This window comes from Eucyclogobius newberryi, unplaced genomic scaffold (assembly GCF_026437365.1).
Source record: "Eucyclogobius newberryi isolate DKJ021-1_F unplaced genomic scaffold, fEucNew1.0.hap1 SCAF_8, whole genome shotgun sequence".
In the NCBI taxonomy this organism is placed as follows: domain Eukaryota; kingdom Metazoa; phylum Chordata; class Actinopteri; order Gobiiformes; family Gobiidae; genus Eucyclogobius; species Eucyclogobius newberryi.
In genome coordinates this window covers 19,627,776-19,649,415 of record NW_027316500.1, presented here as the reverse complement: position 1 = coordinate 19,649,415, position 21,640 = coordinate 19,627,776, and the positions used below count along the sequence as shown (strand labels likewise).

The window sequence follows — 21,640 nt, the reverse complement described above, 5'->3', positions numbered from 1 at the left end:
TCACAAACATTTTTAACACCTCCCTAAAGCTATGTCCCAGCCTGCTTCAAGTCATCCAACATCACTCCTATCCCTGAGAAGCCCCCGATCACTGTACTTAGAATCAGAATCAGGAAAGGTTTATTGCCATTGCCAGTGAAAAAAAAATCCCGTGAAGAATGATAAAACCACTTATATAAAATCAAAAAGGGTATGCATTAAAGAAAAACAATGTAAATTTACTATAGGACAAAAATAAAAAATGGGCTTACAATGTACACAAAATTTGCAGTTAAATTTACAGATGTAGAAAGTGAACAGTGCAGTGAGTGATTGATAAAATTGTAGTTGCCCCTGCAGTTGCAACTGCTGTTGCAATTTTGGGCCTTACAAAAATAAATTGTAGTTTAAGTGGGAGGTGTTAGGAAGTGTTCATGAGTCCAACGGCAGAGGGAAAAAAGCTGTTCTTTTGGCGGGAGGTTCTGGTCCAGATGGACCGTAGACTCCTGCCTGAGGGGAGCGGCCTCCTGCCTGAGGGGAGCGGCTCAAATAGTCCGTGTCCAGGGTGAGAAGGGTCGGCTGTGATCCGAAGATGCAGGGGATGTACTTCTTGTGGAAGCTGAATAAAGCTAAGCTAACATGACCATCACTGAGTCCTCCTTCACACCTTCTTCATGTGGTACATTGGGGCTACTGCCACGGACAGACACAGACAGCAGCGCTGCATTGAGCGCTCTGCAGAGGTGATCGGCTGCATCATCTCTCCATGACCTGTATGTCTGACCAGATCTTTTGGACTCATGATGATCACTTAATAAAATCTATTTCTCAACTCTATTTGTCTATTTGCACTGTTTGCACTGTTTTTTTTCTGTCAATAATCTTTCATCTTTATTAAGTTATAAAATAACTTATTTTTGCATGTCTTTATTTTATCATAGTTTATTTATATTCTTACTATCTTACAGTTTTTGGGACAATAAAGGAATATCTTATCTTATCTTGTTCCACCATTGCTGAAACAATGTGAATTTTGTTCACTGAGAATGGCAATAAAACATTATTCTGGTTCTAGCATTGAAGTACAGGGTGAAGTACCTACAGATATTTTTGTACTCCACCATTGTGTTCTTTGAACACATCCAGAAGACTTAGAAGATACCAAGCACTCACTCATGTAGTATCATGCTACAAATGGTCCCAGTATGGACATCCTTACTACATATTTACACCAGAGGGCAGACAAAGCCCTTGTTTTTGCAGTCCCAAGTGCGTGGCTCACAATTCCAAGTCAGGAATAAAGGGCTATGCTTTTCTGTCTGAATATCAAATTACATAATATAGCTTATGGTTGTTGTTTTTTTGTAAATGGCCCTTCTTAAAAAATCCTGGTCGGAGAGATGCATGATTCTGTTTGCTCCTGTAAAATGAAGCAGTGAAATTATTGCTAAGTGTTTAATGAACAAACACATTTATTTTGTTGAGGAGTTGCATGAAGTTGTCTAATTGTTGTTGTTGTTGTTGTTGTTGTGGTGGTGCTACTTTTAATGGCGGTTGGCAGCCGGAGAGAAAAAGAGAGAAAGAGCAATGTCATGTGCAGGCATGGATGTATTAGTGTGCAGGGTGCGCACACACACACACGCACACGCGGACGCGCACACGCGCGCACGCACGCACGCACGCACGCACGCGCGCACACACACACACAAGCAACGTGCGCACTTATTGGACGGTAGGGGGCACTCTAAAGTTACACTTAGGTGATTCACGAAGAAGATTTTGCGCGTGTGGAGGAAGTGGATCACGTCAGATGATCCTCTGCAGCAGCAGTAGCCGCGTTAGCTTGTGGATGTAAACATTTAGCTTGTGGATGTAAACATGTAAAAGTGGAGATGTCGGAGGGTGCGGACAGTGCGCTCTCTGTGGCTCAGCTCAAAGACATGATGGACGTGGACGTGGTGAGTTCATATTCGCGAGACAATCTCTGGTAAATTAAATAGAAGCCTTCTGCTCATTCTGCATCAGGGATCTGAATTCGTAGTTATAACTCTATGTATTATTGGCCTTTCCTTTATACCATTAGTGTAGAAACGGCCGACTAAACAACAACATCATGTGTCCACACCATGGATCCAGTTGACTCCTACACGTACACGTACTTAAACAATCCCACAGGGGGTAGTTTTGTTAGTTTATAATGACATATTCAGTTATTTTTATTGATGTTCTATGCATCTATATGTAACACACCCCATATGTATTTAATTGTTTAGGTTTTGGACTAGTTTGTGAATGTTTAACGCCTTGTTAAGCAAGCCGTTTTATGTTATTTAATAATACAGTAGGCAAGTGTACGCATTTGAAGGACTAATGCTGCATTATGTGACCATATGTTTTTTTCTCTCAGATTGATGATAAGGAGTTTGACATTCCTCAAGTGGACACCCCTCCCACTCTGGAGAGCATCCTCAATGAGGTACACTTTGATTTACACAAACTCATGCACACTCAAGTTGGGTTTCTTTGTTTCCTCTACCAGGCATGTACAAAAATGTAACCCTAACCCTTTAATGTGTATTAGCTTGAGGAGGAGGATGCTCCCTTCGTGCTGGAGGACACCTGTTTGTTAAACACAGATAACATGGATGCTCACTCCTGCGACACTTCGTCTCTGGCCAGTTCGGACAGTGGAGACCCAGCCAATCTCAAACGGCAAGCACCTCTTCTCTCACTCACCTCCCATCAAGTGTCTCGGCCCAAAATATATAAAAAATACCAATATTGTCAAGAAGACACAGTAGCCTACCTTTGCTTTAAAGAAATATATACAAAAATATCCTCTATTTGTATGCTATACACGACCACACTAAACATCAGTGACTAGGGCTGTCACTCACGATTATTTTTAGAAGTCCAACTAGTCAAATGATTATTTCCATTGTAAATTGTGACTTTTTAAATATATTATCAACCAAATAAAGGTTGAAATATGGTGACTGAAGGCTTCCGGTATGAGAATATTAATGAAACATGTGTGTTAATTGTCTGATAAAGACATTTAGATTTAATAATTTCAGTTTTATATATAAAAATGTAATTTTTTATGTGTTTCAGACTCTCTATTGTCCAGATAACCATATGATCACAATTAATTGATTCATTGCTACAGCCCTAGAATTAACCATTTAAAATGATCTCACTAAAATATTGTAAATGGTCACTGAAATTTTCAAATCACAAAATTACATTTTGTTTGTGTTTTTGTGCTTGTGTAGAAGGAAGAAAACGCTGGACGTGAACAGCTCAGTGCACGGTTCTGTTCTGAGACACAGTTTGCTCAAAGGCATCTCGGCACAGATTGTCTCAGCTGCTGTAAGGCTTATCTAAAATATTTTGTTACTAAAAATATATAAAATCAGTTTATAAACATTCTTTTTTCTCTAGGACAAAGTTGATGCTGGTCTGCCAACTGCTATAGTAAGTTTGGAGTTTTGTATCATTCCTGTTTAAAGAATATATTCTTTTTAATGGGGTAAAGCCCTGCAAATGGTGTCCGGAACATGGAAACCTCATGTGACTTAAACCCAGTAAATTGCTGACAGAAGACTTTTGGTTTCCATTTGGGGGCACTGTTGAGCTGCTGTAACACTGACATCATAGGGTCAATTTGAAATGCTTTTTTAATTTTTGTCCGGTAGACTTTATTTGACAGGACAGTGTGGCATGAAATGGGGATAAAACTGGGGAAGGACATCTCTGATCTTGAGATAACGTGCACTATTGTGTTTGTGTTCAGACGGTGGCGGGTGTAATCGCAGTTGGAACATCACATGGTCTTGCGCTGGTGTTTGGTGAGTGTTAATAGATATGTATAAAGTAATTGAGTCTAGAGTCTACAATTGGAACTGCTTGTTTATATGCAGGAAGTGAAACCATCAATGACTATAATACTCAAGCAACAGGGAATTTCCATGAAACTGAAGTTATTTGTCCAAATATGTACATTAGGTCTTCACATTTTAAGTTCAAGTTTAGGATTCTTATAGTCAGAACTGTATTTTTGTATCATATTATGACAAGTTTCATCTAGACTCTGCTGCATCTGACCAGACACATTACTGTCTAGACACTTCAGTGAAAGATGTCAAGGTATGACACAAAAATGCAGGCCTGACTATTAGAATCCTAAACTCACTCAATTTATTTATTTCATCAGACACCTTTCAGACTATCAGGACTAATGTCTTTCTCATTCAGCTCTTTTGCATTAATTTCAAGCCCCACAGCATTTACATTGCAAAATAATGTGTCTCTTGTTTTTCTGCTAGACTTCATTTTCTATAAATTAGACAAAGACACATTGAGTGAAGTGAGTTTTAATATTAAAATGTGACATAATTTTTGCTAGTGTGTACTGAGAGCACATCAGTACATGCCCATATCATTAATATCTACTCGTACAACTGCCTCTCCATTGTCGGACATGGAGGCACTGACCATGAGGAACTCTCCCTGGAAGGTCACGCTGGAGCCATCGCCCTGGCCCCTCACAAAATTGTATTCGCTGCTGTTGTACATGCTGTCATACAGGTTGTAGTCGCACTCGACCCCTCGCTCGAACACGCCTACAGCGCACCAGTTGGAGTAGAGGTTGCGGTCGTATGGCACAGAGTACATGATGGCCAGTACTTTACTGCACTCATTGTAGTTGGAATTGAAGAGGTCGTAGGTGAAGACCCCCACTGCTCCTGTCGCGGCCCCTGTGGTCTTATTAAACATGGCTGAGCCCATGGAGCAAGGCCCAACCATTGGGGGTGGGGGGACTTCACAGTGACCACTCTCAGTAAACACCCTGCACACAAGTACACAGTTGGTTATCCTTCACCGTGAACACATCTCAAGTAAGCTGACGCGTAATGTAAAAGCTGGACTGATATTACAGGGCTAATAAGGTAAGCCCTGTAATATCGATCTGGATATAATGTTTAGTATAACTTTGCACCAAATGTTATGTGGACTTGATTGGATCAGCGGAAGCTGTAGAAGATGGATTAGAGTCTGAGAACTCAAGTCTTGGAACAATGCAGATTGCTGCACACCTAGTTTTCAGAAGGCTGCTACTAATTGTGATATATGGTGTCTGTCTCTTCAATCGTGAACATTTTTTAACCAAAAATAGATAAACCTTTTAAAACATTTTAATCAGCGATATCTCTTTTAAAATGTTATTCCAACCAATTAATTTACGTGTCATATTTAGTTGTTGAATAACTGAATCATATCAGAATAAATAATTTAGAAACGCTTTTATTTTCAACCTGTTAACCATGTAAGAATAGAAGTGTGCATGTGTGTAGTCTTTTCAAGGCCTGGTGTGGGCAGTGCAGTGGACCTTGGGTTGGTGAGGGTGAAATATCCAGAGTTATTGTTGATCTCCAGAGAACAGCTGCGATGTGGCATCGTGCTCAGGAGCTGCTGGCAAACTGAAGACAAGCAAGACAAATAATTGTAATGCGTTTTATTGAGCACAAATTTAATTGTTTGTAATTCAATTAAGAAACTTTACATGATTGTTCACCACAGTAAAAACATATCATACATCAATAATTAATAACTTCACACAAACAAGACAAAAACACAGATATTAAGCTAGTTATGTCCTGGCAAATCTTCACTGGAGACATCTGCAGATTACAGTTGCTGTATTACCAAAACAATTTAACCAATAAACTCGGTCTCAGTTGAGCCTTTACAACTTACACAATGTGCTTTAGAGCTGATGTTATTTATTTATTTATAAGATCCCAAGAAGTATTTACTTAAGTAAAGACCAAGTAAAGACCATTCTTCCTGGGATTGTTAGCGAACAGAGTTGACCCTTTTTTAAGAACACTTGCAGCCAAAAAAAACATAAATTAACTAACTGTTGTTCAAATCAAAATTAGTACACAAAATGACAACATGTTCACCCACCTTTCTGTGTTGAATGTCAAAATGGCGTAGCAGGGTTGTTCTCGGGTGAGTAGAGTGAGCCACTATGGTGCTGCCTGCTTCATGTGAAACCAACACAATCACTGTAACGTTGACGTTTTATATTGACATTGTTAATCAGGCATTCTTTTATCAGCACTGACTTTCCACATTTTCTAGTTCAGCCCACATTTAATCTTCCTGACCACATCACATTAGTGATTTAATCAGCCAGCTCTTTGTGAGGCACATAATATTCTTTATTTGACCAAGGCGTCCCATCAGAAGGGCTCCATAGGACAGGATTAGTCACATGACTTCTCACCTCCTGTCAATGCAGAATATTCACACAACTGAATTTATAAAATGTTTAAATCACTTTTACACAGCAACCTAAATTACTACAATACATTGGTACTGTTGATATCATTGATATCTGATCATTTAGTAAATCTTTTTTTTAATTAAGGAATTGTCATTTTGTGAACATAGTCACATTTTTCTTTAATCTGAAAAAAACATGTCATCCCCAAACAAACGACTACAATGACTACCAAACAACTCTGGCTTCCTCCAGTCCAACTCTTAATTGACTTCCCCCTTGATATTATGGTATGTTTATTGCTTTCTCTCTGTTTTTCTGCCAATGCTTATACAGCAAAAGGTAGGGCTCTCAGAATATCGCTGATCTGGTTTGGCTCTGTGTCTGGTGCATGTGCCCTCATGGATTTGTGTTTTTGTTTTGTTGTCGAGTTATTTTTGTTGATGCTTGTCCTGTCATTTAAACCATTCTGTTCTGCTCTTATTTTGCCATTTTGAGTTTAATGTCATTGAACCAAATATGACACAACTATTGCTAAAAAGCTTTGTATATGAGGAACATTTACACTTGTATTTCCAAGGATCAATAATCTGGGCCCTTATTGGCGCTGGGAAAAGGTAACGAGTTTTAACAAAAAAATTGGCTTGGAGTTCAACTCGTTTTAGTGAGACTCACAATGGGCTTGGTTCTAACTAATTGTCAAAGATTAGAAGCTGGATCATTGATAAGGCAGGTTTACGAAGGACAGTTAAGGTTATGATTAACAACAATGTTTGGGTTGGTCGATTGGTTCATTGCATAAAATCCATTATTTTGTATTTTGTTGTTTGTGTATTTTTTAACATTAAACCTTATTCTGAGTTCTGAGAACATCTATTTATATATTTCAATTGTTAATATTCTTGACTGTTTCTTGACCACATCTGATTTAGTCATTTCACTCTCTGTTTTTGTGTGCGTGCAGACAGTAACCAGGCTCTCCGTTTGTGCCTGGGGTCCAAGAGCACGGGTGCTGAATTTGGAGCCGTTTCTGCTTTGAGCATTAACCACGACTGCACCCGGTTGCTCTGTGGGTTTGCCAAGGGGCAGGTATTTTGACTAAATTACATGCTCACAAAACCCAGGTGAGATGAATTGCATATAACATCCTTCTAACTCCAGATTACTATGTGGGACCTGGCCAATGGTAAACTGCTGAGAACTATCACTGATGCCCATCCTCCAGGAACTGCAATTCTGCATGTGAAGGTAACTGCACAGATCACCCTGCTTGGACTGCCATTGATCAAATAAGCAGTATGCTGGCTAAATACAGTGGATATTCAAATTGGACATATCAACTCACAGTCTATTCACAGTTCACAGATGACCCGACCATGGCAGTTTGTAATGACAGTGGAGGCTCTGTGTTTGAGCTGTCATTTAGGTACATTAGACATTAACAGTACAATACACATGGCTTTTTGTGTGTTGACATTCCTATTGTCTCCAGGAGGGTGATGGGCATGCGCTCATGTGACTCCAGATGTCTCTTCAGTGGGTCTAAAGGAGAAGTGTGTTGCATTGAACCCCTCCGGACTCCACCAGACTTCAGAGATCACCCCATTACTCAGTACTCTCTGTTGGCCATGGCCTCTCTCACCAAGGTAACGTGAGGCCTGTCAGTCTATTGACACTGTTGCCATAAAACCATTCTAAAATATATCTTCACCATAGATCCTGGTGATTGGATTAAAACCAACCCTCAAAGTCTGGATGACCTTTCCCTACAGCAAGGTCAGTAATGCTGTGCTTTTTCTGAGACGCATTTGGTTGGTTCTTTCTTATTGCATTATCTAAATGTTGTGTTCTTTTACAACATTGCATGTGACTGTTTATTACATGAAAAGAGTACATTGTTTTGAGTGTGTCGCTCTGTTTACAGTCGGACCCCTCCAGTGTCCCTCAGCTTGCCTGGCAGTTTGTTCCTGTTCAGAAGATTGTCAACCCCATTCTGGCCTTCTGCAAAGGAGATACAGTTCATTTCCTATTGGTTGGTGAAGCATATCTTTTAAGATTATGGATTATAATATAACAACACATTTATATCTCCGGTTTACTACCACTGCATGAAAATTATTTTGAGGCATTATTTTTATTTATTTAAATTAGACGCATTATATATTTCTTCAGGTACTTAATATTGAACTATAACATAAACGGATCATAATTTTATATTTTGTTCATCGTAACCCACCATATTTGGGTGGGTGGTGTGGGAGCTGAATGTGGCGTAGTAGGCCTATGTTTACTGATGTATAACATTGTTGAGGGATTCCATAATCCTCATAATACAAACCTCACAGTAAAACGTGAATGTGTTTCTTGCAGGTTAAAAAGGAGGAGTCGGGCACAATCCATGTCATCAAGCAGAAGCAGCTGCAGCTCAGCTGTGACCTCATCAGCCTCAGTGTGAGTGGATCTTTTTTCCTCTCCTTTTCACGAGCAGTGCTCATTGAAAAAGAGGTTTCTCTGGATATAATAATGAAAGAGAAGTAAATGATTTTCAATTCATCTGTGTCATGTGTGGAGCAGTGGATAAACAGCCGTACCCTTGTTCTGGTGGATAGCCATGAGAAACTCCAGGTGGTGGATAAACCCAGTCAGGACGTCCTAGAGATTATGGAGCTGGAGCAGGTTCAGCTGGTCTACAACAGTCGACACTTCAAGTCTCTGGCCACAGGGGGGAATGTGTCCCAGGCTCTGGTAGGGGACCCATTAGCTATTGTCTCCTGCTGGTGTGTGGGACACATAAACTAATAACCTTTATTTACTATTTCAGTTAAAAAACATAAGACAAAAATAACTGTTCATTGATCCAATGCTGTGTGTACTCCAGGCTCTGGTTGGTGAAAAGGCCTGTTACCAGTCGGTGTCGAGCTATGGCGGCCAAGTCATTTATTTAGGCACGAAGGTAATGAGCATCATTATAAACTAGATATCCATATAGTGTATCAGCAGTACGTGACTTTGTCCTCTCTTACCCAACAGTCTGCTCACATGATGACTCTAAGAAGCTGGAGAGAGGTAGGTCAGTATTGTCAGTGTCACTACACTTACACATTGTGTTTAATTGTTGTGTGCTCCAGCGTATAGACTGCCTGTTGAAGCAGGACAGCTTCGTGGAGGCCCTCTCTTTAGCCTGGTCTTTTCATGAGGGCACTGCTAAAGCTGTAGTGGGTGAGTCACTCTTGTCTTACCCCACCACAGTCCTGGATCTGTGTTTTAGAGTCTTATAACTATTTTAATCTAGGTCTCTGTGGAGATCCAGTGAAAAGGAAAGGAGTCGTGGGTGATAAGGTGGGAACCAACCACCACATTACAATACTATGTTCTTGGTTCACTGACTACATTTTCTTGCTGTGCAGATGGTTGAGACCCTTTTGCAATTCACTGAGCACGCTCTGAAGAAGTGTCCAGAGCAGGGCAAAATTCAAGTGATGGAGCAGCACTTCCATGTGAGCTCAGTGATGCAGTTCATCAGTTTGTATAATTCAAACCTTGTACAAGATCTCATTTAGAGTTCAGCTATTATACTCATGCAGTGGTTTAGTCAAATGTATATTTTGTTTAGGATATTGTTCCCATCCTGGTGGATTACTGCCTGCTGCTACAAAGACCGTAAGTCACCTTTTTACACTTTATACTCCTGAATGAAAAATCCCTGCTAATTATCCTAAACAATCATCTTGATGATGTTTTATTCTAGTATATTCACTATGTTTTACATTTCCGGGGGTTATTCCTGTTTATTCTTTGATAAGTATAGCCCAACCCAAGATGTAATGTCTGCCCTCTAATAAAAGTGACACACCTTGGCAAACCTTCAACCACATTGTTTTGTGCAGAGATTTGCTCTTTAACCAGCTCTACTGCCGACTGCTGGAAAATGTTGTGGCGAAAGGTGTGTTCCTGGAAGTGTTGGAGTCTTACATTGTGGCTGATCGCTTGGGTCACCTGACCACACCTATTATGAGGGACCTCCTTGCCCATTACCATGGCAACGGCATGATGGATAGCCTCGAGAGGTGCATTGTGCATCTTGATGTGACCAGCCTGGACATCCAGCAGGTCAAAAATCCTAATGTCTTCTCCAAGGTTGCATGACTTACTCGAACATGCCCACAATGTTTTTGTAAATAAAACATCTATTTTTGATTTAGTTAAACAAAGGCTCCGGGCATAGTGTTTTATGTATTTAGTATGACCTATAATGCATGTTTTTGACTGAAGCCCTAACCCTATGCCTGTTGTTTATTTTCCAGGTGGTGAATGTCTGTTGGGACAATAAACTGTATGATGCCATGATGTATGTCTTCAACAGTGGCATGAATGACTACATCACACCCTTAGAAGTATGTCCATCCATCCACAAGTCCATGGATATTTCCACTACAGTAATAGACTTAACTGTTTCTTTTGACATTCTCCAGAAACTTTTTTCAGTGATTGGTCCTCCTCTCAGAGAGGGCCGGAGTCTGACAGGTGAGTAACTCCTATGCAAGCATGAGTAGAGTAGAGTAGAGTAGAGTAGAGTAGAGTAGAGTAGAGTAGAGTAGAGTAGAGTAGAGTAGAGTAGAGTAGACCTATACCTATTGTAGACCTATACCTATTGTAGACCTATACCTATTGTAGACCTATACCTATAGTAGACCTATACCTATAGTAGACCTATAGTAGACCTATAGTATAGTATACCTATACCTATACCTATGGTATACCTATACCTATGGTATACCTATACCTATACCTATACCTATGGTATACCTATACCTATACCTATGGTATACCTATACCTATACCTATACCTATGGTATACCTATACCTATACCTATGGTATACCTATACCTATAGTATAGTATACCTATAGTATAGTATAGTATACCTATAGTATAGTATACCTATAGTATACCTATAGTATAGTATACCTATAGTATACCTATAGTATAGTATACCTATAGTATAGTATACCTATAGTATAGTATACCTATAGTATACCTATAGTATAGTATACCTGTAGTGTAGTATAGTATACCTATAGTATACCTATAGTATACCTATAGTATAGTATAGTATACCTATAGTATACCTATAGTATAGTATAGTATAGTATACCTATAATATAGTATACCTATAGTATACCTATAATATAGTATACCTATAGTATACCTATAATATAGTATACCTATAGTATAGTATAGTATACCTATAATATAGTATACCTATAGTATACCTATAATATAGTATACCTATAGTATAGTATAGTATACCTATAGTATAGTATACCTATAGTATACCTATAGTATAGTATACCTATAGTATACCTATAGTATAGTATACCTATAGTATACCTATAGTATAGTATACCTATAGTATAGTATACCTATAGTATAGTATACCTATAGTATAGTATACCTATAGTATAGGTATACTATACTATACTATAGGTATACTATATTATAGGTATACTATTAGTATACCTATAGTATACCTATAATATTAGTATACCTATAGTATAGTATACCTATAGTATAGTATACCTATAGTATACCTATAGTATAGTATACCTATAGTATACCTATAGTATACCTATAGTATAGTATACCTATAGTATAGTATACCTATAGTATACCTATAGTATAGTATACCTATAGTATACCTATAGTATAGTATACCTATAGTATAGTATACCTATACTATAGGTATACTATACTATACTATACTATAGGTATACTATACTATACTATACTATAGGTATACTATACTATACTATACTATAGGTATACTATACTATACTATAGGTATACTATAGGTATACTATACTATAGGTATACTATACTATAGTATAGTATACCTATAGTATAGTATAGTATACCTATAGTATAGTATAGTATACCTATAGTATACCTATAGTATAGTATAGTATACCTATAGTATAGTATAGTATACCTATAGTATAGTATACCTATAGTATAGTATACCTATAGTATAGTATACCTATAGTATAGTATAGTATACCTATAGTATAGTATACCTATAGTATAGTATACCTATAGTATAGTATAGTATACCTATAGTATAGTATACCTATAGTATAGTATACCTATAGTATAGTATACCTATACTATAGGTATACTATAGGTATACTATACTATACTATAGGTATACTATAGGTATACTATACTATAGGTATACTATACTATAGTATAGTATACCTATAGTATAGGTATACTATTAGTATACCTATAGTATACCTATAGTATAGTATACCTATAGTATAGTATACCTATAGTATAGTATACCTATAGTATACCTATAGTATAGTATACCTATAGTATACCTATAGTATACCTATAGTATAGTATACCTATAGTATACCTATAGTATAGTATACCTATAGTATAGTATACCTATAGTATAGTATACCTATAGTATACCTATAGTATACCTATAGTATAGTATACCTATAGTATAGTATACCTATAGTATAGTATACCTATAGTATAGTATACCTATAGTATACCTATAGTATAGTATACCTATACTATAGGTATACTATACTATACTATACTATAGGTATACTATACTATACTATACTATACTATAGGTATACTATACTATACTATACTATACTATAGGTATACTATAGGTATACTATACTATAGGTATACTATACTATAGTATAGTATACCTATAGTATAGTATAGTATACCTATAGTATAGTATAGTATACCTATAGTATAGTATAGTATACCTATAGTATAGTATAGTATAGTATACCTATAGTATAGTATACCTATAGTATAGTATACCTATAGTATAGTATACCTATAGTATAGTATACCTATAGTATAGTATAGTATAGTATACCTATAGTATAGTATACCTATAGTATAGTATACCTATAGTATAGTATACCTATAGTATAGTATACCTATACTATAGGTATACTATACTATACTATACTATACTATAGGTATACTATACTATACTATACTATAGGTATACTATACTATACTATAGGTATACTATAGGTATACTATACTATAGGTATACTATACTATAGTATAGTATACCTATAGTATAGTATAGTATACCTATAGTATACCTATAGTATAGTATAGTATACCTATAGTATAGTATAGTATACCTATAGTATAGTATACCTATAGTATAGTATAGTATACCTATAGTATAGTATACCTATAGTATAGTATAGTATACCTATAGTATAGTATAGTATACCTATAGTATAGTATAGTATAGTATAGTATAGTATACCTATAGTATAGTATAGTATACCTATAGTATAGTATAGTATACCTATAGTATACCTATAGTATAGTATAGTATACCTATAGTATAGTATAGTATACCTATAGTATAGTATACCGATAGTATACCGATAGTATAGTATACCGATAGTATACCGATAGTATAGTATAGTATAGTATACCGATAGTATAGTATAGTATAGTATACCGATAGTATAGTATAGTATAGTATAGTATACCGGTAGTGTAGTATAGTATACCGGTAGTATAGTGTATAGTATAGTTATATTCATTGTTTACATAATTCATATTTTATAATAATAATAATAATAATAATAATAATAATAATAATAATAATAATAATAATAATAATAATAATAATAATAATAATAATAATAATAATAATAATAATAAATATAGCCGCAAGCGGCAATGATCGGCCCTCGCCACGCCGCCGCCGCCACGCCGCAAGAGGAGCCCCAATTGTCCTTTTATTACGCCTACTGCTGAATCTGTGACGCTGTCACATCTTCTCCCCTTTGTTTTACCATCAAAAAGCTATTTTATTTTGAATTCTTGGCAGACACCGTGACTCTTTGAATGAAAATGTGGATAACTTTTGATGGTCTTGAAGATGAGTCTCACCAAATTTCAGGTTAATAGGGCTGACGCCCTGGGAGGAGTTTGTGAAAGTCTAAAGTGTAAACATGAAAGGTTTCGGTCATCGTTACGGCAACGCCATAACAATTATGACATGAGTCATTGACTTTTTTGATGGGGATGCTAAAATTGAGTTGTGTGTCAAATTTCATATAATTTCGCAAAACTAAACATTTAACCTCCATATAAAATCTGTAGGGGGCGCTGTGGCGCCAAATGAATTTATTTCACTTCAAGTAGGTTTAGGGCAAAGAGTTTAACAACTGATTCTAATTTGACGCAATTCGGACTTTATCTGCGCAAACGGCAGAAATTTTAAATATGGGAGATTTCTGAAATTCTAGCTACAGTTTGCGGCTTCGCCGCACAGAGACCGTGAGAGGTATCAATGTAATTTGGATAACTTTTGATGTCCCACTCCTCAGTAGCATTTTCACCAAATTTCAGCTTTTTAGGGCCAACGCCCTGGGAGGAGTTCGTAAAAGTACGACATTTGGAAAAACTCCGAAGTCATGTTTAGCCATTTTTGAAGCAATATGGCCGACATTTGGTTGGGCGGACGGCGTTGCCGTAATAATATTTTTTACTTCTCTTGTCACCATCTACCTCTGCGCCAAATTTCATGATTCTACGATCAGATTTTTTTTGGGTCATTTCCCATCTCTCAATGCATTTTTGGTACATTTGATGGCGCTGACGCGCCAATTTTTTTTATTTTAGAAAAGGGAAATAGCCAGAATGTAGAGAGGCACGATTTTTAGAGGTGTGCAAATTTTTGTGACTTTTCGTCAATGTTCACTGGGTGAAAAATAGGGGGGTTGGTCCCGAGAAGAAGAAAGAAAGAAAGAAAGAAAGAATAATATTCCGATGCGAAAACAATGTTTCCCATTTTTCAAATATCATAAACTATACATTTTCGGAAAGCGCTCGCGCTTTCCTACCTCATGGTGTGGGTCCCTGGTCACTGACGGGTACTTTCGATAATTTTGAGTGGGCTCCGCCCACTTTGTGTTTTTGGCCCTCTATACAGTAATAATGTTCAATTTTTGCATTACATGCTTATATGCACGGAACATGCAAGAGATGGGGAACGTATTCGTGAGCTACTTAGCGCAAATGAGTGCTTTATATTATTATAAATATATATGTAAAGTGCTCGTTTAGTGCGAACTTTTGCACGGGCTTCGCCCGTTTACAACGGTAATGTTCCATTTTCCTACAACTAATTAGTATGCACGGGGCGTGCATGAGTGGAGGAGTGCGTTAGTGAGTGTTTGGAAGTGGGCGAGCGCTTCGCGCTCGATTTCGTGCGCACTACGTGCGCACTTTCGCAGCCGTGCTTCGCACGGCCTTACGAGATTAATAGGCCTCTCGCCAGCTTGTGGCGCTCGGGCCTAATAATAATAATAATAATAATACTTTTTGTATAATTATACTAATTGTACTTGTTTTTTCTATTTTCTACTTAACAGATGAAGAAGTAATAATGGGGAACAAGGTCCTAGTTTACATAAGGTAACTCGCCAATAATGCATAATTCAGTTAGTACTTGGCAGTTGATGATGGCCTTGAGGATTATAATAAAGCTTAGTATTGTTCCTTTCTGTAATTGTAAAATGTGTTTGAATAGCTGCTGTCTGGCTGGGAGAGCGTATCCTCTTGGAGACATCCCTGAAGACCTGGTGACGCAGGTCAAAAACCAGGTATCTATATAATATTCAGTCCTGTGACTGCCTAGTGCTTTTTGCGGCTTTACTACAGACACAGTATTCCTACTTTCTAATTTTTCTTTCACACCTCAGATGTATTAGAGGAGTTTTGAGTAGTTGTAGAATATTTTGTATTCCTTCCAGTTTAAACTGCATTATTGTAAGGGTTTTTGCTGAAGGTCTTTGACTTCCTGATTCGACTGCACTCGGAGTCCACAGAGGAGGAGGACGTGTTCCCATTTATCCGCACTCTGCTTCACTTTGATACGCGCGAGTTTCTCAATGTCTTGGCCATGGTGAGAACATGCCCTAGTTTCAGTAGTTAGATGTTTACACACTAACAGACGGTACTAGTTACCAATGTTTTTTTAAATGTTTTTATTGCAGACCTTTGAAGACTTCAAGAATGACAAACAGGCACTGGAGTACCAGCAGAGAATAGTTGACATCCTCCTTCAGGTAAGTGGCAAAAGGCTGAGAGACTCAATCTGTGTACCAAAAAATCTCTTGTTTCACAGATTTGTGTTATTAATGGCTACGATCCTGTGTTTCACTAGTTTATGCACAACTTTTTGTCTTGCTGTTATGCTTTATCAGCCAATACTAATTTAGTTCGACACTTCTCTTTCTTCAAGGTGATGGTGGATAACCCAGACTTCACTCCATCTCAAGTTGGCTGTCTCTTCACATTCCTGGCTCGGCAGCTGGCCAAACCAGACAACACATTGTTTGTCAACCGAAATCTCTTTGATCAGGTCCAAAAAACAAATATCTGTACATTTTCATTTGACCTTCTATCCACGTTCCTCCATCGGTACAGGAACTGAACTCAGCTCTGATGTGTTATGGTTTGCATGGACAGGTTTTGGAGTTCCTGTGCAGTCCGGTGGATGACTCCAGACACACTGAAAGGCAGCAGGTGCTTTCTTAAAATACAAAACAAAATACAATTCGCATTTTAGTACAGTTTATTTCAGTACAGTGTATTGTATTGTACTCTGTGTGACCTGCAGGTGCTGTTGGAGCTGCTACAAGTGGGCGGAGTGGTGCAGTTTGATGAAGAAGGAATTCTGACTTTAGCTGAAAAGGCCAAGTTGTGAGTCTGAAGAATAATTCAGATACTGTACAACATATTGGTTCACTTTTTATGTTAATCTATGTATACATCATCACTTAATGTTCAATCCACTTGCTCTGATGTGTAGCTTCCAGGTCTGTGAGTTTTTGTACGAGAAGAAACACTTGTATGACAAAATCATAGACTGCTACTTGAACGACCCTCTGCGGAAGGTAAGGTGCTGGCTTTGTACTGCTCATGTTTGTACACATTTGATTGAACTCTTGAATATTTGTTAGGAGGACATCTTCAGCTATGTGCACAACCTGCTGTCAATGCCAGGTTATAGCACTGAGGAGAAGCAGGCTGTGAGGGACAAGGCTCTGCAGCACATTAAGGTATAAAAAGGATAATTACTGCATGATTTAAATGGTCTTATCCAGGATGAAGCTAATGATAGTGGGCACGCTTGACAGGAACTGGTGTGCCTGGATGCACAGAAGTCCTCAGACCTGGTGCTCCTTCACTTTACTGAGGAAGTGCAGTCGATCCTGTCCGTGCTGAATGTGAGCGTCACTGTTATCCACACATTCTCTTACATTGTTCATGTTCACCAACATCTTTGGATCCAAAATGTTTATAGCACTGAGCACAACGGTACTTTTGTGCTTCACACAAGCCACTACCTCTCTCAGAAATCTTATAAGTTATTCAGCAAACATTTTATGCCTTGCCAGGCTAATGGTCTTAGCTTAATGATCTAATCATTGATTTGGCCTGATCTAAGGAAATCATTTAAATAAAAATATAATCCAGTGCCAAAGGTTCCGGTAAAATGTAATATTATTTCGAAAATTGATACATTTACATTTTTAGATGGAAATAACTAAAAAAACCACAATGCATTTTAGACTCTACACAAGGATTTAAACATGCTGTTTTTTCCTCAGGAAGCCCAGCTCCAGTTTAACCTCCTTAGCTGTCTCCTAGGACCAAGGTAATGATGTTTCCTGAGGAAACCTTTTGATTTATCCTTCAAAGTCTGATTTCTATGTATCCGTTTCTTTTAGAGAGGGTCCTTGCTTGGCTCCTGTTCTTACCCAGGACCTGACCCTTCATGAGCTCTTGTTAGAACTTATGTGCTGCTTTGCTCCTGAGCAGCTTCTGGGTTTCCTTCAGAACTGTCAGCAGTACAGGCTGCAGGAAGCCATTCAGGTGACTATCACACATCTCAGGCATGTTCACCGCTTTTCCATGATAATGGGTGGAATAGTTGTGGTGATAAAGTTTTACTGCTGTTGTAGATTTATCTTGCCATATGCACTAACTAGAACTTACTAAACCTAACTGTAGATAACTGACAAGTACCACCACAATGAGGCCACTGCCTACCTGCTGGAGAAGAAGGGTGATGTCCATGGAGCATTCAACATCCTTTTGGAGGTAAATACCAATTACATCATCCTCTGTTGGAATAAAAAATAGTTTCAAAAATGACCTATGCATCAGTAGTTCTGGAAGCCCCTAAGAAAAGCCTGGCCTTGTCCTTGCTGACCTTGCTGACCTTAATGCTCCTGTACAGTCCCCGACAGGGCAGCAGTGTAAACTGGAGGTGGAGAGATCCTGTATGGAGGGCCCTCTCTGCTGCCCTGATGATGCTCTGTCAACAGCAAAATATGACATACCTGTCTTCCTTTGTTTTTTAAGACACTGAAAAAGAAGCTGAGCGTGTTGACGGGCGACTTGACTGAAGGAAGTCCTGAGGAGGAGCCTGCTCACAGAGACTTGGAGCAGGCGCTGAACACGGTCATTGAATTGTGTCACCGGAGCTCTCTGGGTCTCAACCAGCAACAAACAGAGGTCACTTCAATAACAACGACAACAACCAGCTCATCTCCTGATTTAGGATTTCTTTGTAACTTAATTTTATATGTCTGGTTGTTACGTACACAGGGTTTGTGGTTCCCGCTTCTTGAAGCTATGATGGCTTCACAAAAAAATGTGACTGGAGCAAGCAGCAAACACACCTCTGAAGGTGACAATAACACTCAGGTGTAGGGTTGGAGTGGTTGCTGTAGAATAATTCCATAACACTATCCTAATATTGTGAAAATGTTGATATTATTATCAAAATGCACATATGTGTAACATTTTTATATAACACAAAAATATTGGTGGTAAATTAAGACCATTAAGGTAATAACTGTGATTATGTGTTTTTTGTGTCTTTTTAGTTCTCAAGGAGCAGACCATGAAAGTTCTGAACAGTATGAGCAGTTTCATCTCTCTGCCGGCCATCATCCAGAGAATACTGCAGGTTAGTCACACGACTATCTACAGTATATGTTTGACTGCATGCGTTTTGAATGAAATGTTTGAAGGACACTTTTACATTCAAATTGATATCTGTCAGATGTGAAATGAAGGTGCAAAAGTGCAGTAATTCTTTGCATTTTTTAGGATCCCGTTTATGGAAAGGGAAAGCTGGTGGAGATACAGGGGCTGATCTTGGGCATGCTTGACACATTCAACTATGAACAGGTACAGACATTCGTAGCCTAGGTTAGATGTGAGCTTTACTGTGATTGGCTGTTCATGTTTATGTTTATGTTCATAGCTCCATCAAAGGCAATTCATGCCCCATCCTTTGTGTCCTCTTAAAAAAACAAATCATCATATTTATAAATGTCTGTACTCAGGCTTAATGCATCTTTACATACTGTTAACCTGTCTAAAGGCACCATTGCTGTCAAATTAGGCATATAAGGGATAAAATAACATCTAGTAACATTTTATTTTTATTTCAAAGACATTGCTTGAAACCACCACAAGTCTACTGAACCATGATCTCCACTGGTCCCTGGCTCACCTGCACTCGGCAGTGAAACGGGGGCTCCACCCGCGACAGGACAGCTGCATTATCTGTCTGCAGCAGTATAAGAGGAAGCAAGACAGCTCAGAGGAGATCATTGTTTTCAGGTCTGTTCTTTTGATGTTCTTGCTAATAATTTTTGCTATTATTATCAGTTTCCCTCCTAACCAGAGAAATGTGGTGTGTTTCCAGTTGTGGGCACCTGTACCACCTGCAGTGCCTGCAGCAGAAGGACTGTGGCCTTGAACAGCTCCCTCAAAACAGGCACTGGAACTGCTACAAATGTTCATCGAGTCAAGGGGGCCGCACTGTGCCCCCCAGCCAGCCCAAGAGGGGCCGCACGGCCTCCTTAGCACAGGCAAGGCTTGTCTTTACTGAAAAGTCTTTTTTGTCTTTAGGCATATGTAGCTTCACAATTAAGAGTCTTATAAATTTATATTTTAAAGTTTAATCTCTCCACAGACTCGAGTCACATCAGTCCACCATGAAGCAGAGTCTCAGAGAAAGGTGAGCGGTTCCATCTGGACTTTCTGTTTGGGATCAAACATTGCATTCAATGGTTCAGATACACTCTCACGCTCTCTCTCTCACTCTCACTCTCACTCTCTCTCTCACTCTCTCTCTCTCTCTCTCTCTCTCTCTCTCTCTCACTCTCACTCTCACTCTCACTCTCACACTCACACTCACACTCACACTCACACTCACACTCACACTCACACTCACACTCACACTCACACTCACACTCACACTCACACTCACACTCACACTCACACTCACACTCACACTCACACTCACACTCACACTCACACTCACACTCACACTCACACTCACACTCACACTCACAGACTATGATTTCTGTGGATGTTCAGGCTATGTCAGTTGTATGTATGTGTTTATGTGTTTTTTCCCTTTTATCTTCCAGTTTTTTGTTGAGGCCACATTAAACCATCACCAGGAACAGTCCTGGGACCAGTTACGCACTCTGTACCGAGGGCCTTCACGGGTAGGGCCTTGCACCATATTTTTCTAAGCTTTGCATTCAATCAAAATAGTGTAGTTTAACACAGACTAGGTTTGTCATATATAACTGTTTTCCAGATATAGATACATTTCTAGACACAAGCTCATATTATTAATTGTATCTAACAACCTTTCCTGTCTGTCTTGCAGCTTTCCATCCTCTCAGAGCTGACCCAAAGTTCAGAAAAGCCTGGGCTCTTGATGTCTGCACAGACAGGAGTGGACTTCCAACTCAAACTGTCACCACCCCCTCTAGTGGAGGAGTAATGAATTACAAACTGGGACTTGTAAACATTGTTTATTCATTATCAAGCACTCTTAAATTCCCACTGTCTTTGTTCACTACACAAAAAGATAATGTACAGAGGAGTGATTTCTATAATTGCATTTTAAAACTGAGGAAAAATCATATTTTTAAGTTTTAATGATTATCAAATAACTGATTTACATGCAAGTTGATTAAAATTACTCTATCTCCAGACCAGATCCCTTTCACTCGTTATATGGATTACATTTTAAAATGCAGTGCATACATGCTAATGTACTTCTGGAAGGTAACTCGGTATCCCCATCTGGTGGGGGTTGCTGGTGGTGGTAGCCAATCATACTGTATGTTCTTAATGGTCATTTTCACCCACCACAAGGCCTCAGCTTCTCCATCTGTTACTGTACCCACTCCCTACTGGTTAAATTTGGTTGATTGAGTTACCTTTGAACTTTATTTTACCAAATTTCTAA

General features: G+C 38.4%; 2 protein-coding genes across 3 annotated transcripts; one reads left to right on the top strand and one right to left on the bottom strand.

Moving 5' to 3' along the window:
• The first annotated feature begins 1,824 nt into the window (after positions 1–1,824).
• Positions 1,825–21,379, top strand: vps8 (VPS8 subunit of CORVET complex). Of its 2 annotated transcripts, XM_072436964.1 has the most exons (45): positions 1,825–1,937; positions 2,387–2,455; positions 2,561–2,691; positions 3,255–3,351; positions 3,424–3,456; positions 3,776–3,830; positions 7,236–7,360; positions 7,433–7,519; positions 7,630–7,697; positions 7,764–7,917; positions 7,988–8,047; positions 8,196–8,303; positions 8,642–8,722; positions 8,846–9,016; positions 9,150–9,224; positions 9,302–9,337; positions 9,400–9,490; positions 9,564–9,610; positions 9,679–9,768; positions 9,885–9,931; positions 10,159–10,381; positions 10,576–10,665; positions 10,744–10,795; positions 15,717–15,759; positions 15,875–15,947; positions 16,133–16,249; positions 16,341–16,412; positions 16,589–16,708; positions 16,816–16,872; positions 16,967–17,049; positions 17,159–17,243; positions 17,310–17,408; positions 17,487–17,576; positions 17,961–18,007; positions 18,081–18,225; positions 18,364–18,453; positions 18,718–18,870; positions 18,964–19,045; positions 19,245–19,327; positions 19,471–19,551; positions 19,820–19,989; positions 20,075–20,240; positions 20,345–20,389; positions 20,805–20,885; positions 21,053–21,379. In XM_072436964.1, the coding sequence occupies exons 1-45, from the start codon at positions 1,872–1,874 to the stop codon at positions 21,167–21,169; spliced, it is 4,155 nt and encodes a 1,384-aa protein (XP_072293065.1). In that variant the 5' UTR covers positions 1,825–1,871; the 3' UTR covers positions 21,170–21,379. The 2 variants fall into 2 exon arrangements, with proteins under 2 accessions (XP_072293065.1, XP_072293066.1); XM_072436965.1 differs by lacking the exons at positions 1,825–1,937; positions 2,387–2,455; positions 2,561–2,691; ... (1 more) ...; positions 3,424–3,456; positions 3,776–3,830 and adding an exon at positions 6,538–6,613.
• Positions 4,343–6,123, bottom strand: LOC140351202 (DELTA-sagatoxin-Srs1a-like). Its single transcript, XM_072436944.1, has 3 exons — positions 5,953–6,123; positions 5,372–5,462; positions 4,343–4,831 (listed from the first exon to the last, which is right to left on the bottom strand). The coding sequence occupies exons 2-3, from the start codon at positions 5,437–5,439 to the stop codon at positions 4,405–4,407; spliced, it is 495 nt and encodes a 164-aa protein (XP_072293045.1). The 5' UTR covers positions 5,440–5,462; positions 5,953–6,123; the 3' UTR covers positions 4,343–4,404.
• Positions 21,380–21,640: the final 261 nt, after the last annotated feature.